This window comes from Pteropus alecto, unplaced genomic scaffold (genome assembly GCF_000325575.1).
Source record: "Pteropus alecto unplaced genomic scaffold, ASM32557v1 scaffold106, whole genome shotgun sequence".
NCBI lineage: Eukaryota > Metazoa > Chordata > Mammalia > Chiroptera > Pteropodidae > Pteropus > Pteropus alecto.
In genome coordinates, this window is record NW_006442103.1 from 6643251 (window position 1) to 6660614 (window position 17364).

At 29.9% G+C, this 17364-nt stretch overlaps 1 protein-coding gene across 2 annotated transcripts in view; it reads right to left on the minus strand.

The window, feature by feature from the left end:
- Nucleotides 1-17364, minus strand: part of COL11A1 (collagen type XI alpha 1 chain) — a 170811-nt gene that overhangs the window by 102436 nt on the left and 51011 nt on the right. The window contains exons 6-16 of one of the 2 annotated variants that reach the window (XM_006919572.3): nucleotides 15724-15840; nucleotides 15024-15116; nucleotides 12927-13181; nucleotides 12120-12182; nucleotides 10606-10647; nucleotides 9597-9659; nucleotides 8873-8947; nucleotides 7676-7759; nucleotides 5548-5604; nucleotides 2664-2717; nucleotides 74-127 (exon numbers count right to left, since the gene is read on the minus strand). In XM_006919572.3, coding sequence (XP_006919634.1) covers nucleotides 74-127; nucleotides 2664-2717; nucleotides 5548-5604; nucleotides 7676-7759; nucleotides 8873-8947; nucleotides 9597-9659; nucleotides 10606-10647; nucleotides 12120-12182; nucleotides 12927-13181; nucleotides 15024-15116; nucleotides 15724-15840 — 957 coding nt within the window. The remainder of the gene's footprint in view (nucleotides 1-73; nucleotides 128-2663; nucleotides 2718-5547; nucleotides 5605-7675; nucleotides 7760-8872; nucleotides 8948-9596; nucleotides 9660-10605; nucleotides 10648-12119; nucleotides 12183-12926; nucleotides 13182-15023; nucleotides 15117-15723; nucleotides 15841-17364) is intronic. The other variant, XM_015595416.2, reaches the window with a different exon arrangement.

Below are 17364 nucleotides of genomic sequence, written 5' to 3' on the forward strand. Positions count from 1 at the left end.
ACAGAGTAAAAACAAAACAAAACAACTGATGATTTCAAATACCCTCAAAATACACAATGAAAACCAACCATACCCTTTTTCCAGGTTTTCCCGTTGGACCAGGTGGGCCTTGAACACCGCGAGGGCCCTATATCAAAACATCATAATTAATTCATTTTACAAAATTCTTGATCAATAAACTCAAACCACATTGAGAGAGATAGTCTTAGGAATTTATATCCTCTTAGCTTTACCTTAATCTTTTTAACACAACAAAATTATTTCTTACGTAAAAGTCCAGATAAAACAGAAAGCAAGAGAGCCAACTTTTCTAAATGGTTTCTTGTAAAAAATGAGTCATAATATTTTATTAAGTTTATACAGACATGTGATTTCATTTAAACAAAGGAGTACAAGTAACATTTTAAACTTTAGAAAATCCTTACTTATTTTATTCTCGAAATGAGGTTTTATACATCCCTTGACTGAAACATTTTTTAGCCCATTCATCTTATTCTTCTCTTTCTAATCCATTGGCCTTCACCTTTCCCTTTATATTTCGGAGGTCCTCTCTTAAATATTATTCTTTTACTTTGTTTATTATATTGCATTATAATTGCCTTTTTTAACAGTTGAATCTCCCATTACACTGTTAACTATTGCAGTTTTGGACTAAATCTGTCTTTTTCTACATAATGCTCCTATAACTTAGCACAATGCCTGGTACATGGTTTTTCAATCATCTACAAAATGCTGGAGGATGATTTGGCAATCCCTAATGCAAATTACTGACTGGCATCATCATGCCAAGTCAGATTAAAAGTTAAAAATTCTCAATATGTTTCTTTCTTGAATCAGTATAATACAATGGTATATCAACATATAATGTCTTCTGTGGAGATTGATATACATGGTTTCTAAAAATAAAATCACACAGCTAATATAGATCAAATGTATTTCCAGTATAAAATTATATAAGCCTTTATAGTTAATTAATTATACCCTTTTTACGTTAATATTAACAGCATACACATAATGAATGTGGTAGAAAATGTAACACACATTTGAAATGACAAATAATTTTTATGATCACTGCAAAATGTTGATCAGAGAGATAATGAAATGAAGATTGTCTAATAATTAAAGATTAAAAGTATGGCTTTAAAAATATATATACACAAACATATATATGTGTGTGTGTGTGTTTGTGTGTGTGTATACATATGTGTATATATATAATACCCCAGCTGGAAGGCAAGGGGCAATTAGTAACAGGGCAGATCTTGTTCTTTTTTAATGAAAATGATCTTTCATTTGATATTGCACCTTTTTGGAATTAAGGAGTCCAGGACAACTGCAAAATCCATTCTCTATTTATCTGTTTTGTAAAGAGATGAGTTTCATCAAAAAGTTCTTAATCTTTGCAAAAGATTAAATTCTTTGGATTTTCAAGTAGTTATTTTAAATTGTTATGCAATTCTCAGTTAAGTTGCAAATCATTTCCATTCCATTATGGCAATATTAACCAAGCATAAAAAGAAAGCCACCAACCTCTGAATCATCCAAATATCTTTTTTAATTTTCTTTGAAAAATTTTTTTTTTCCTCATTTCAAACTAAATTGTGGTGTATCCGTACCAGGAAATACCACTCAGCAACAAAAAGGAACAAACTATGGACGTATTCAACAACTCCGATGAATCTCAAAGGCATTACGCTGAGTGAACGAAGCCAGAATCAAAGGTTACATAATGAATGATTTCATTTATTTGTTATTCTCGAAAAGATAAAACTGCAGCAATGAAGAACACACCAACGGCTGCTGGGAATTAGGGCTGGGGAGAGAATGTGAGGGTAAAGTGGTGGCACCAAGAAAACTAGAGGGTTACAGAACTGTTCTCTTCCTGATGATTGTGGTGGGGACTGCAAAGGATATGTAGTGCTGTTAAAATTCAATTGTACCTTATAATATTTTAAAATAAAATTAAGTTAAAAAGAGGGAAAAAAATAGTGGTTGGCTACTTGAGAGCTCCTACACTACAGTCTTAATTTATACTTATTGAGCATATCAAGAAACATTTTCATCTAAAAATGAATGCATTTTAAAAAAATATTGCCTTTTGTTTTTGTTTTCTAGAATAAGTATATTTCACAATATGCATCTATTGAATTGCTTTCTTATTATTAAAGGAAAAGTAATACTTTTAATCAGACACCATATAAATGTAATCTAAGATCTTTTTTTTTTTAAATTTCAGCTCAAATGTTCTCAGTTTTTCTGAATTTCTTCAGCTTTACAGACAGTTTGAAGTTGGCTTCTTTTAAATATGATAAATATCCTGTCTGAGAGAATATATTAGATTTAGCTCCACAGGAAAAATCCTGGGCTTGAAGCGGAGCCACTGTAAGTATAGCTGTACTAGTTCTACTCTGCTTTATGCTATCTCCAATCAATTTAATATTCCAAAGGCCTAATACCATTAAGCCTTTTCCCATCCTGGTTTATCTTCCTTTAACATTGTTTAAATTAATCAAGCTATTGGCAGTCAACCAGTACTAGGAATTTTTCAGTGAAAAGAGTTGATGTGAGCTTAAAGGTAATGTAAGTAATTTATTTATTAGATACTTCCATTACCAGACCTGATAAAGTAAAAATAAAATAAGTGATAGAAATTACTTTTTTACCTGAGGACCAGGATCACCACTCTCACCTTTGGCCCCAGATGAACCAGGCCCCCCCTGTAGAGAAAAAGCGAGGATATAATCATTTAATTTAGCAATTCCTTATCTTTATCCTACCATTGTCACTTGAAATAACTAAACATTACTCAAAATGTACTTCACCAAATTCATATGATTTTATTAATACAATAAAATTGTCAAGTCCTTTGATTTAAAAGCATCTCCTCTCAGACTTTGATTGTATTCCGGTGTGTGAGCTATAGTTAAAAGACTCTATTTTAAACAGAACTACATGGAATACAGTTTCACGAAATCACATGGAAATTTTCTTTAATGTGTGTAGCATCAAAGCACTTCTGATGATACACAAGACATTACTTATTATTACACCATGTGGAGTAGTACAGGCAACGCGATTCACTGAATCAGGTATACTGAATCTATTTGTACAGCAAGGACTTGACAAAAATGTTATTCTTTTATTCTCAGACATTTATCAGACACCAAATTCTATAGCAATAAAATGTCAAAAACAGACATGATTGCTATCATTACAAGTGTCCTGAAATAATGTCAAAGCATTTTTTCCCAGATTGATCTGTATTTTCCTTTAAAAATAAATCCTTATGACAAACACCCTTTACAAACTTTAAAATAATTCAAAAAGTGCAACAAAAGCCTAGCACATTAACTGGAAAAAATATCAAATCATTTTAGAAAGGTGCTGTGAATTTTAAAAATAAATACTACTAGGTCATTCATCCCCCTTAAAAGATTTAGAACATTAAAATTGAACATGGGGATAATACTTACTTCATTCTGTAAAAACATACTTTGTGTGTTTAAAAAGTTTCTGATTTGTTTAAATAAATTCATAATCAATTAAATAGTGCATTAAATCAAGTTACAAAAAGAGTAAAATTATGCTGTGAAAATGTTAGATATCTAGAGCCTCCTGGTGGTTCCAAAGTGAAATAACTATTAATGTGACTCCCAAGAAACACAGCAAGTCAATAACACAAATATTCTAATCTTGAAAAATGCAAGAATGATGACCTTCAAACTTCTAATTAAGAATTCTTGCAAGTAAATTTCTTCAAGAGGAAAACTTGGGTTCTACATTAACTCTGGTTATTAATCACTGAATTGAATGCAATTATAGGACAGTCAATTAATTTTTAATTAATTTACTGCATTATATTCTCTGTATATAAATACTACCTATTCAACAGATTATAATTGCTTTCTCCAAACACTTATTCTAAAAATTGTCATGTAATAATTGACAGTAACAGAATAGGGGAAAAAACATTTTCTACTTTTCCTGCATATTTTATAATCTAAACCTCCACTTGTCTATAAAAGCAATTAAAAAAACAATAAAGTAAAGGAATTTTTCATTGGAAGAATGTACATATATATGTCATAAAATAATGATGTAGACTTTATTTCTTTTTAAAATCTCGATGTATAAAATACTTTTTAGACTCTAGCATTAACAGATATTTGAAAGTCTGTAACAATTTTGTTTAGAGAAAAGGAATGATAGTAATAAAAATGGTGAAAAGAAGCAATATAATTTATTTTCTCTCAATACTTACCTCTAATATTTAAGAAAGCTAATACTTTCCATAACAATGACTTTGATATAATATTGAGAATGTGTATATGGTTGTTAATGTTTTCTCTTTGCCAAAATGGTGTGAATGACTGACCCTTAATTATTGTTTGGTGAAAACAGGAAATGCTAATTTTATATGCTTTCATTGGTTCTACTCATCACTGCCCTCACCCTCTACACACCCACTGGGCTTGTGTTTGTCAGAAGGATAAATAGGAAAATTCTCTTGAAAAAATATAGTATTAGAGATTCTACAGTAATATTTTTAGATTAGATAATACATGTCAATGTTTTCCAAACATTCGTGACCAAAAGAATTAGCCTGGTGAACTCATTAAAAGTATGATTTGCCAGTTCCTACTCTGAACATGCATTATCAGAGTCTCAAGTTCAGGGCCCCAGGAACTTTTACTTTTATTAAAATATACAGGTAATTTTTCTGCCCCTAAATTTGTAAAGCACTAGTATACTTTCCTTAGTCAGGTAAATTTGAGTTATCACTAGCAATTAAATATTAACCCTATTTCTTCCTTTGTTAAGTGACATGGGATCTTCCATGTTTCATTTTATATTTTGCAAGGCAGAACAGTAAAAATACATGACAAAACTTGATAATGTACTTAGAATGTAACAGAATAGGGGAAAAAACATTTTCTACTTTTCTACTTTTTTTTCTAATTTGAATTCTATGAAACATATTGCCAGAATATATGTTCCACATAAGCTCATATGATTGAATTTCAAGACTGAATTACATAAAGACAAATTTATGTACAATTTTATAACAAGTTCTTGAATAAAATACAATATTTCTCATCCTAATATGAGTAAAACATTAGTTAGAAGACTACCTGATTCAAATTTGAATAACATATTTTGCTATAAGTGTCTACTAAGTAAATGAAATATAAGATTTTAATGTTTGGAGTAATGATTTCTATAACTATCATTATTTTAATAAAGCATATTGAAAGCATATAAAGTCATATGAAAACACAGTAGAAACACTTTTTTTTACCAAAACAAATACTTATAATAGAAATTATTTATTCCATTAATTGTAAAATCAATGAGAAGCTCTGTTGGGATCCTACAAAATTTACTGAGGACTAAATTGAAATAGATTTCTTAAATGGAAACAAAAGCATAGGTAGGTAAATGTACCCTAGTTTCATCAGCCAGAGAATCGAACAATGCTTGGCCAAAGTTATACAAGGAACTGCTATTATAGGAATTTAAACATACATTATCTTATTGGTAACCTACCACAGGACCTGGTCTTCCTGTTAGACCCATTGGGCCAGGTGGACCTCTCAAAGCAATCTAGAAAATAAAACATATCAAACTCAGGAATGCTTTACTGGAGTAGCATATTAAACCACAATATTCATTTGTACAGGCTACCTTAAGTAATAGATAATCCAAACAGGTATAATATCTACATGCTAGAAAAAGTGCCTGATTACTGAAGAATTATGTTTCTAGAATGATCAATGATCTAAATAAGTATCAGATTTTTTTAAAAACTCTTGTAACATATATAATCTCGTACTATATATAATTATGATTTATTCAATAACAAAAGCTAAAATAAATTTTAGAATAGTAAATCTAATATATGATTTTTTTCTACTCTGAAGTGTATTTCAGAATAATATATAGATCTCTCTTAAATATATAGGTGCAATTCTCATTGAAAACACATTTAGTGGTGAATAATTGGAGATGCTTTAAATAAAAATTTTCTAGCAATATTTTAGAAAAAAAAAGATGACAAAGCCAGATAGCAAAAAGCAAAACTGATCAGAGTTACGACAGTACACTTCTTTTGATAAATCTCAAATTTAATGTTCTATAGAAAAATATATTTATTTTGCATAATCATAGGCATAGATTGGTTACATGCACTATCGATATTTGAATATTAGAAATGTAAAATTGGCATACTTAAAAAGCTGGAACAAGTAGAATTCAAAGGGTAAATATTTGACAGATGTCAAATTAGTATAGTGTGCTATTTTTGAATATTAGTGATTCCAAAGATGGGTACTTAGATTTTTGAAATAGGTATCAAAAATAATACTATAATAGAAATATGTAAAATTATATTAGAAAAATGCACAAGATAAAAACAGCAGGATATCCAAAGTTCCACTACTGATTCACCATGAGATTTTTGACAATATACTTCTTAATTCTTGAGATTAAATATCTGAAAAATTGGAATTATAATGCTTGCTATCTATTTCCAAATAGATTAAACGACTAACAAAATGAGGAATTCAATGCCCTCATAAAAGTTTTAAGCTTAAATAATTACCTTAAATTTGTTCAAAGTAATAATCGAACAAGTAATAATATATAAGATAAATTCTAAGAATCATTAGTAAATTATTTTAAGTATTTTTAGATTTGTATATGCCAAGGTCTAGTAAACAAATATTTAAATATTTAAATATTTCATTGTCTTTACACATGAGGTACCAAATAATGGCATCTGTCCAGATTAATACTTAATAAACATATAAACGAATATTGATAGTGAATTTAAATTTCATTTATATTTTCAGATATTTTTATACACTAATAAATCCATGATGATGAATAAAAAGTTATCACAGACATGATTTACATCACTTAGAAAGTAGGTAGGTACACATAACTATGTCAATGGTAAGTCCTTTATTTCCTTTTTCCTTAAAAAAATTAAACTATGAATAAAAGTATTACGTGAGTTTCAACTCTTTATTGGTCTCTTCTTTTGATTTCCTTATGTACATTTTAACAATAAATCTCATTAAAAATAAATATACTTATATGTTTTAAAAGTATACAGACAGTGAAAGCTTTCAGCTGACAAAGAATTATAAACAATGATTTTGGAAAAATAGTACAGATTACAATGATTAGAGCTTAGAATATATATTTGAAGTTTTCTTTCCTATACAAAAATTCCTAAGAAACTTGATTTTTCTGGATTATTTGGGATATCCTAAATAATCCAAAATATTAGGTGGAAAAAATTACTTTGATGTTATTCTCTTTATTAATTAATCATTGCCTGATGCCTTACTAGAGAAAAACTAGATGTAAAAGAGAGTGTTAGGTATAAGTCCATCAGAACTCTGAAAAAAATTTAGAAAATGTGTGTGTTATGGTTTGTGTATTATTACCAGAATTATATGTGGAAATATGGCAAGAGTCAGTCATTTAACTTTAATATTCAATTAAAGAAAATAATTCTATAGATAAATAGATATAATCTTAGCCTTTTTTTTCATCTAAATTCAATATACTATTCAGAATTAAGTATTTTGTTCATAATAGTAGCTCCCTCCAGATGGCGTGTGCACACAATTTAACATAGGCTCAAGTTCCGGGAATTCTCTCTTACCCGAGCCTGCTGGAGAATCGCTTGGGCCTGAGCTTCCTGAGCAGAGACGGTTGGTCCTTTGGAACCATCACCACCATAACGAAACTAAGGAAAAGTAACATAAAGAAACGCAACATTAGCCTTTGTCAAATAGCTGCCTTAATTATTAGATAATTATTAGATAACACTTACTTAAAAGGGTGAGATTTTACAAAAGTCCATGATAACTCCATCATGACGCATGATACCCAGATTTTTTTTTTAATTCTCCTTCTGCCCACTATGAAAGTTCTCTGGACCATGTTTTACCATTTGTAGAAGAGACTAGAAATTCCTTTCTGATTTTAAATTCCACAACTTCTGAAAACTCTATAATAAGTCATCATGCATTTTTTATTTACACATATAATGCCCACTTTAATCATTTATTCATAAAAATTCCAAATGTACCAAGTTCAGTGGTAGTTATATATTATTCCTATTTTGTTGAGCAAAACTTTTAGAATTTATATGAACACAGAGGAAATCCTTGAGATGTTTTCATTTTGTTTACCTTTTCTTAAATAATTACACCAAAAAAACCGATCCTCTATATTCCTCCATAAAATTCTAAAGTTTTTTTTAGATTTTAACTCAAAATGCAGCATGTCAATTTCTCACTCAACATAATTATTGCTTGAAATGTTATTACAATTATATAAATAAATCTTATTTTTTCCCCAGAGAACTAAGACTTAGTTCTTATTTATTATATAAATAAATCTTATTTTTTCCCCAGAGAACTTTAAAAAGAAACTATGGTAAAGCAAATAATTTTAGCAATGAATAATGACACTATAGATATATCTTTTTTAAAAAAGTATTAAATATTGTCTATATGGTGATAAATAGTATATTAAAATTACGTTAACAAATGAAATGCATGTTAATTATATGACTCAGAATAAAGTACCTGACTGGAAATATTAAAAAAAATTCTAAATTTTGTTGTCAAAAGTGTAATCAAATAATAAAACCTTAGTTCTAAAAGAGAGATTGATATTTAGCAAAATTTTATTTTAGGTAAATTTCTCCTCATTTCCAAAAGCTGCTTGATTTCAAGTATCTCTACTGCATACAATGGTTTTTAGTTGATTGCTCGTAATATGGTTCAACAATATTTTTCAGCAATAAGATGACAAAATATCAAATCATCTTTATGACAGTAAAAAAACTTACTGGTAACATTAGCATGGTACCAGGAGGACCGGGTAGACCATCAGCCCCTGGTAAGCCAGGACGTCCTGGGGGACCCTAGAAAGTAAATAAAATCATCAAAATCAATAAATAATCAAATTTATTAGGAATTGAATAACTTTTAATACATCTATATTATCTAATTTGCATTTGTCCTCACCTCTTTAGTTAATCTTTTAGTAAGTATACCTAGGAAGGGTTGTAGTTCATTGCACTAGTTTTACATTATTTTAATAATCCAAATAGTTATTGGCTACACAAGGATGGGCAAAAAAGGTAAAGGGATTTTATAAGAAAGTTTTAGAGAGACTTAACACAAAGGGTCTATTTCATCATGTGACCCAAGTTGTGATCCTCAAATTAGAATTTAGGCTTATTAACTCATTCTATCAGCATCCAATTAAATACCCTGGAAAACATCTGAATTCAAACTGAAGAACTGAATCTAAAGTAATAGATTCATAGCAACATGAAAATCAACTAAAAATAAAATTGTATTTTTTTTTACTAATTATCGCATAGGTACAATGCACATATTTTACCTTTTAAAATTATAGAAGAAAAGTTAATCAAAATGTTTCACAACATAGAATTTACAGACTCTCCCCACCCTTAGTGAGAAGGATAACATGTTAACCTTGTAGAATATATTTTAATTTTTTACTATAGGTTACATTCTTTTGTCAGGAGGAGTACCTTCACTTACCCTCTCTCCAGGGTCACCAGGGGGTCCGGAGGGGCCTTGTAGACCTGGAGGACCCATAAGACCCTACAGAGAAATAAACCATTATCTGAGTCAAATTCCTGATCTCATTAGTATTCAGGCAAATTCAAATCAAAGTGGAGCTCATTTATATTTCATAAATAAATAGCTGTCTCTCAAACAAGTGCCCTATTTAACTTCCTATGAAAAGGCAACATATAGGGGCCACTTTGTAGTTATCTCAACTCTTTCTCTATGAAGCTGCTCTCAGAGGGGAGGCCAACATTCCAAGGAAAAACAGGAAAGAAGAACTCCCCAATGTAAAGTCCCTGAGGAAGAGGCTGCTTCTCAACTCTTAACTGAAAAATGGAAGACTCATTTGATTAGAGAGCAAAGTTGAAATGTAGAAATCATTTAGCTTAGAGGCATTTTCACATTTTCTTTTGAGGGTAAAAGTATTTAAAGGCATCAGTATCAACACACTTATTTCAGATGACAAGACTTTAATTAATTCCACAAAAGATAGAGGATTTCTCACAAAGCCAGATTAGTACAACTACCTGAGAATAAAGCCATACTGAGTGACATCAGACTTACTAGGAAAGGACAATGAAACCGATAATCACTCTATTCAGTAGTACAGATAACACAGCTACAGTCTACTTAGAATTCTTAGCTCCATTCACTGAGATATATCTATATCTGTTTACTAAAAATAAGGATTTTTTGGTTTTTTACTTTTATAACTTTCAAATAGAAAGTTGAAAATGAGGTTGGAAGATGGAGATGTATTAAAGCAACAAAGATATTTAAAACAAAATTTAATTCCACTGCTCTCAAAAGAATATCATCCGGATAGCCAAATCAAAAAGCAGTTCAAGCCACCAGGTCCTCTGAATACATATTTGCCTCTATAATTCAATACATAAGTTGGTGTAGAATGTATCAATTCAAAAACATAATAGAAATCTTATATCTGATTATAAAAAAAAATCTTAAAACGTTTACATACCGCAGGTCCTGCCGGCCCTGGTGGTCCTTCAATAAGCATACCCTGTAATAATAGAAAGATGAGGAATCGTTACTAGGGAAATGTAACCCCTAACCTCTTATCTAAGTAGCTCTAAGAAAGCACCACGTCATCACATTTTAAAAAGGAAATTCTCCATTCCTATGACGAAACCAATTACAAACATTTTTGCATGAGCAAGGGAGAAAATTCAAAATTATAGAAGACACAGTCCCTGTCCTCAGAGAATTTGTGAACTAATTGTCAAGGAAATAAATATTCAGATAAGTAATATTACAAGGAGAATATGCTAAGCTCTCCCAAGAAAGGCAAAATAGACATTGAACCAAGTTTTCCCTAGCGCCCAGAATAATGCTGGACATGAAGCAGGAATTTAATAAATGTTGGCAGCGTGGATGAAAGAATAGAAGTGGCATCTAAGCACTTTAATTCAGAAAAGGGGTGAAAAGTCCATATGACAGAATTGGGGATAAAGATGAGATAAGCTCTTAAGTAGAGAAGAGAATATAGTACTACTTCAGGATAAGAACCAGTTCTAAAATGTTTATGATTCTGCTGCTGAAAACTGTTTTATCATTTAAAAATTTGGTTGCAAATTTTCAAAACAAAGGCATTTCATATTGAAAATATATATTTAAAGCTTTTGATGAGTACATTGGCAGCTTTCTTCGATTTTGTAATAATGGAGAAGATAACCAACAATGTCCTTATAGGAGTTCCTTGTTAATTCTTACCTCCCCTCCCCTTTTAAAAAAATTTTTATGTCTTTGTAATTTCTGAAATGATTTTCATGACTTTGAAGCAAATGGTTAAATGTACTACTTTAGTTCCAATGCAATGGTTTTTCCACGTTGCTCATTAGAGAGAACAATAGTAAAGCTGTTTCCAGGAAGAATTTGCTTCTTACCAGTATCTTAAGGGGTAAGAACACTTATTTAAAATTTAAAAATCACTTTAGGAATGATTCGAAGCTCTTTAAATAGAGGATAAGGAAATGACTTTTAAAATAATATTTTTATATTATTACTTGATACTTACTATTTGGCTGTGACACAAATAAGTATGTATGTAAAATAAAATATTTCTAATAATGTCAAATCATAGAAATGAGAAAAAAATGACTGGACTGGAAACAAGAGCTCAAGTCTGGTTGTATCCCAACCACTAAACACTTATATCAGGAAAGTTACTTAAACCCTTTAAATCTCAGGTTCTTTAGTTGTAAATGAGAGAAATAGACTAGACAAATTTCAGCACATGCTAATTCCAGAATTTTATATCTCCATATTTTGGGGGTTATTGAAATTCCACTTGCCCTAGTAACTCACTTATTTGTGAGTTACCAACTCACTTATTTGTGACAAATTATAAACATTTGGACATCAGAATTTTTCATGGTAAAAATGAGCATACATAATAATTTAGAGTGATGATGGCTCATAATATAAATTAAATAACTGTGCCAACCTTTACAACGTATTCACACCAGTACTTACAGGTTCAACTACTGCTGGTTCTCCTTTTTGTCCTTTTTCTCCATATGCACCATGGCCATTTATCTGTTGAGTGAAAAATTCAAGTAGCCTGTCTTTAAGTAAATAATACCATTTAAGTATATTTTTTAATAAGGAAGTTCATCATCTAAGTGCATTTAAAACAACCAATTAAAATATTTTTAAAATAGAAACCTATTACAGGTTTAAATGCTGAAAATAAAAAAAGGAAAACATAACAAACATTAATACTGAATGAGATTGAACAATTGCTTCTTAAAGATATATTAAAGAAAAATCAAGACATCTGTAGACCTCGATTATTATTCCAAGGCATTAAGCAAAAAACTGTCACCAAGTTAAATTTAATAAAATAGAGGAGGGGAGTAGGGAGTGGTGAGATGGGTGAAGGCAGGCAAAGGTTAAAATAATAATAATAAATACATTATTTATTATATTTGCTGAGCATCACCAAAAAATACTTGTTATAAAATAAATCTAAAAATCAGAAATTAGATTTACCACAAGAATAATAATGATTATATTTTAAATCATATCAATAACAAGAAAATTTGAGTGCAATTTTTTTCAAGATCACACTTTCAAATGAAGACGTCAGTAGTGTGCCTGGAAATACAACTGCTGAAATCTCCATGAAGAAGAATCTATGAAGGTGCTCTAGTTGTGATAAGTATTTATAAATTTTATAAGAACACAACCCATATTTTAAACAAGAAAAGACATCAAGATGAATATAAAAATACTGCAAAATTAAGACACACAATAACACAGAGCGTAATACTGACTTACGCTTGTTTCTGTGATATCTGTTTCTGCTGGAACACCTGGACCAAATTCTTCATTAGTGGGGCTTGTTTGTTTATCTTCATATTCTTTATATTCATAAAAATCATATTCTCCTAAATCTCCATCTACCAGAAGATCAGAGTCCCTGCCGTCTATTTCTTTGTTTTCATATAGTGTATCCTCGGAATTTTTCCTCTGGGAATCATAATCCTCTCCAGTTAGATATTCTTCAGTAAATACTTCTTCAACTGGATTTGGCTATTAAATTAAGTTGCAAGGAATTGGAGAACATGAAGTTTACTGTTAGTAAAGCAAGGTAAGCATTTGCAATTACAGTTTGATGGAATGTGATGGGAAGCAATTTGAATGCTACTCAAGCAAGTCTGAAGTCCAGGAAAGATAGCCTTTCAGAATCATTGAAAGAAATAGTTTTGTACATTGATATGTACAAGAGTATATTGCTTTCAAAACACTTTTCCCAATAAACCGCAAATATTCACATGGATTCAACATGTGTATTTGCTTTTCCATTGAAAAAAACTTGTTAGTCAATTTGAGATTTATTTTATAGTTTAAGATTTGAATAATAAAATATGCATATAGTTAAAGCTTTGCTTAATTTCCAAAACTCATAATATCATTATGAAATCCAATTGCTACCAGAAAAGCCATGTAACTTTGACTCTCAATCCCAAAAATAACATATTGATGCCAACATTGAGATTTATCATTGCAATATTTACTCAGAGTATCTGGCATTTAGGGAAGTATTTTATATACCACTAAAGAGTTCTTTAAAGCAAATAAAATATAAATCATAGTTCTCAAAATTTAAGACAATAAAATAAAATATATCACTGTACAAGCTTATAAAGAATAGAGAATAAATATTCACCAAAAAGTGAAAATTATGTCAATAATACTCCCTCTGAGATACAGAAAAATAGAGTATAATTTTCTTTTTCTCATAAATCCTATTAATAATATAAATCTGAATCATATTTATTATGCAATTATTTGCTATATTATATTTTGATGAGGTTGAAATTAAATAATTTATTTTGCTACTTTTTCAATTTCATTTTTAAGTAGCTTGTTTTCTATGACATAGTGAATCTAAATGATAAAGTACTATTGAATAAGTAAATAGTATTATACAAAATCATGTGAATAAAATTGTGGTTAAATAATTAGCTCATAGCTCTGAACTAAAAAGCTAGATGAATTTAGGGACATAAATTAACATGTTGAATTAAGATACCCATTTTTGGAAAATGATTAATTTGGAGTGGATAAAACTTAAAATCTGTTCTCACACTAAAATGTAATTATTCTAGATTTCTTATTTGCATGGAAGGCGCAACTGAGTTCATTTGCCTATTGAGACACATGTTATATAAATAACCAAATGCTCAGGTATTCTTCATACCAGGTATGACAGGAATTTAACAAAGTTAACTGAATTGTATACTCATTTTTTCATGATCAGAATATATGTATAATATGAAATTCAGGAAGATTTATACCTATGAGTAATTAAACATTTTCAGAGAAAAGAATAGAAAGGCTTAAGCTATATTATTTTAACTATAATTAACATAACACTCCAAGCAAGTGTGAATATGTAAATAGTTATTAAAATCTACTAATATTGCATTTTCTCAGAATGTTTGTTGTCATAAAAATGCATGATTATTGGTCAAGATGGAATAAACTGTAATTGTATCTTTTGATGATACAATTTTCACTTTAGAGGAGTCTCTTCCTCACAGAGGATCATGTTGTGAATACCCTGCATCACAACATGTTAAGAAGCTTGCTCAATCCCAGAACGATCCAGAAAATGACAGCCGCCAATTCAGTTTAATCAATGTAACATTTGCATGAAGCAAAGAGTCATGCAAAACATGAATTGACATTGATTTCAAATGAATTGTTTTTAGTAACAGTGAACCAATACTATTGTTTCTCCTATCTCAGTAAATGAATAAAAGTATCAAACTTTCAGAGGTTACAGATTCTTTCAGAGTGAGGTATATCAAGAAATATTACACATTTAAAAATGTCGGGCTGTGATTTAATACTACCCGTGAACATTACCTCATTCGTTCCAGATACACGCCTGGGAGCTTCTGTCTGGTAACTTTCCACTGTTCCGTAGTTGTATTCTTGAAAATCATCAACAATATTTGCCTAATAATAAATTCAAAAGAAAAGTAATTAGTAAAAAGGTAAGGTAATCCCAAACTTTGGTAAATCATGATTTAACTGGGTTATCGTATTAGCCAAATGAGGATTTATCTAATTGGATTGGGACAATGACTCATCATCAGAGATCTTCCAGCTTATCTGGGAGAGATCTTGATTGCTTTTTCTTTGCTACCTGTACCCCTAGTTTGGATTTTGCCGTTGCTTGATAACTTTTCTTCTTCTTGGATGCAAATTTTTCAGATTTAAGGGGTGTAAACTTTTTGGACTTTTCCTTTGAGTTAGTGGCCACTGTCCTCATCTTCTTTTTGAAATTGGATTTCTTTTTCTGTAAAATGTGGTGAAAGATGGAATGGAACACATAAATAAAGTGAAAAGGGAAATAAAGAGCACGAGTGCAAGGAAGAAGCAGCAAAGCAAAATGAGCATCATTCCTTCAGGACAGCTACTGTCAAATAAAAATCACAGTTATTGCTCCACGGAAATCAGATGAATGAAAGGATTATGATAAGTCTGAAGAACAGCGGACATAAGGAACCACAGGATGACGAACGGCAGGACACCATATACAAAGGTGCTACTTTGTTTTTACCTCCGTTTGTGCTATGGTCTCCTCAGCTACAGTAGGTCTCTCTGTTACACTTTCAGCCTCTTTATATTCTGCTTCCCCATACTCATAGTCATATTCCATTATATCCTCAGGTGCATACTACATTACAAGGGAAAAAATATCAAGCAATTTTGTTAGTTGAAGGTAATATTATTAATAAAGTAGGAATCCTCTTAACTTTTACTTAGAGTAAAAAGTTAAGAAACAAGGATATACTGTTATTTAAATGTTATTTTGTATTCATAGACGTATTATACTGTCTTATTCAGAGTATAATAACATAGAAATGACAAAGCAGGTTTCTGAGTGCATAATAGTAAAGATGGTGAGGAAATTAAGTGTGAATATTAATTTAAATTTTTAATTATTGAATATTAATTCAAACAAAGCAATTATGTATTTGGACATAGCTGCTAAATATTCATGTTAATTTTGGTTTGTAAAAATTATTACACAAGGCTTCTTTATAAGAATTTTACAAGAGTTTCAATGGATACTTTTTTTTATTAAGCTGCATATTTAAAAATAAAAATACGGAGAATAAACTTCCCAAGTATGAAAGGGTTTTTGTACTGATTGTGAGATGAAAAGAAGAAGGAGGTAAGAGAATACAAGGAACATGAAAGGAGTGTATATTCTATTTGAAATACATGAACCAATGGCAAAATGAAAGTTAAAATTTATTCAGAAATCTCTAGTTTGCTATAGACTTAAGATCCAAATGAGCACAGAATATTTGCGAAGTATTAAAAGATTCAAAATTGTATTTGCTTATTTAACATAGTATTTAAAATTTTAAAAATACTGCCTTTTTAATCTACCAAAAAAAGAGCATATCACTTAAAATACTTAAACTGAACTTACACTGGAAAATAATATTAGATTTTTTTATTAAAAGAGCTTAGTTGAGAAAAGGGGTTTCTTAGTATAATTGTGCAAGACAATTATACATATTGAATGTATAAGGAAAATAATTTGTCCACCTTCAAAACCAAATATTTCTATCAAAATTTTAAGTTTTAAATAAAAATATAGATATTATTAAACATATATTAATAATCTGACTTAATTAAAAAGAAATACAGTAAGGTATAGCATAAGATATTAAGCAGCAAACTCAACAAGCTAAAACTAATATGGTATCTGTATTTTTTAATGCTGAAGGCAAACTATCTGGAATTTCTGAAGTATTACATTTAGTAAAATTTCAGTTATGTTCCAACTAAACCTCTCTTGACATTTCAACTAACCCCTTTAAATCGGCCAGCAAAATAACTGTTGATCCCAAGTCCTTTAGAGAATTGTGATTACTGTGCCTTCAAATAAGCTCTATAAGAGATTGCAAAGCAAATGAGTAGAAATTTCACAAAGACATGTAAAGAGACTTGTCCAAAATGAATCCACTGGTAATATAGACCAGTACATCTGGTCTTTAATGCAACAAGAATGAATTTTATAGATGATTCAGCTGAAAGTCATATTAAAATATAAAAATAGACATGCCTTTAGTGTTCTTTATGATTGTCCGAAACTTCAATTGGGTTAAATTAATTGAAACAAATTAATAATTTTATTTCTATAGCAATAGCTTCATTTTCAAGAAATATACATTTGAAGCATTTC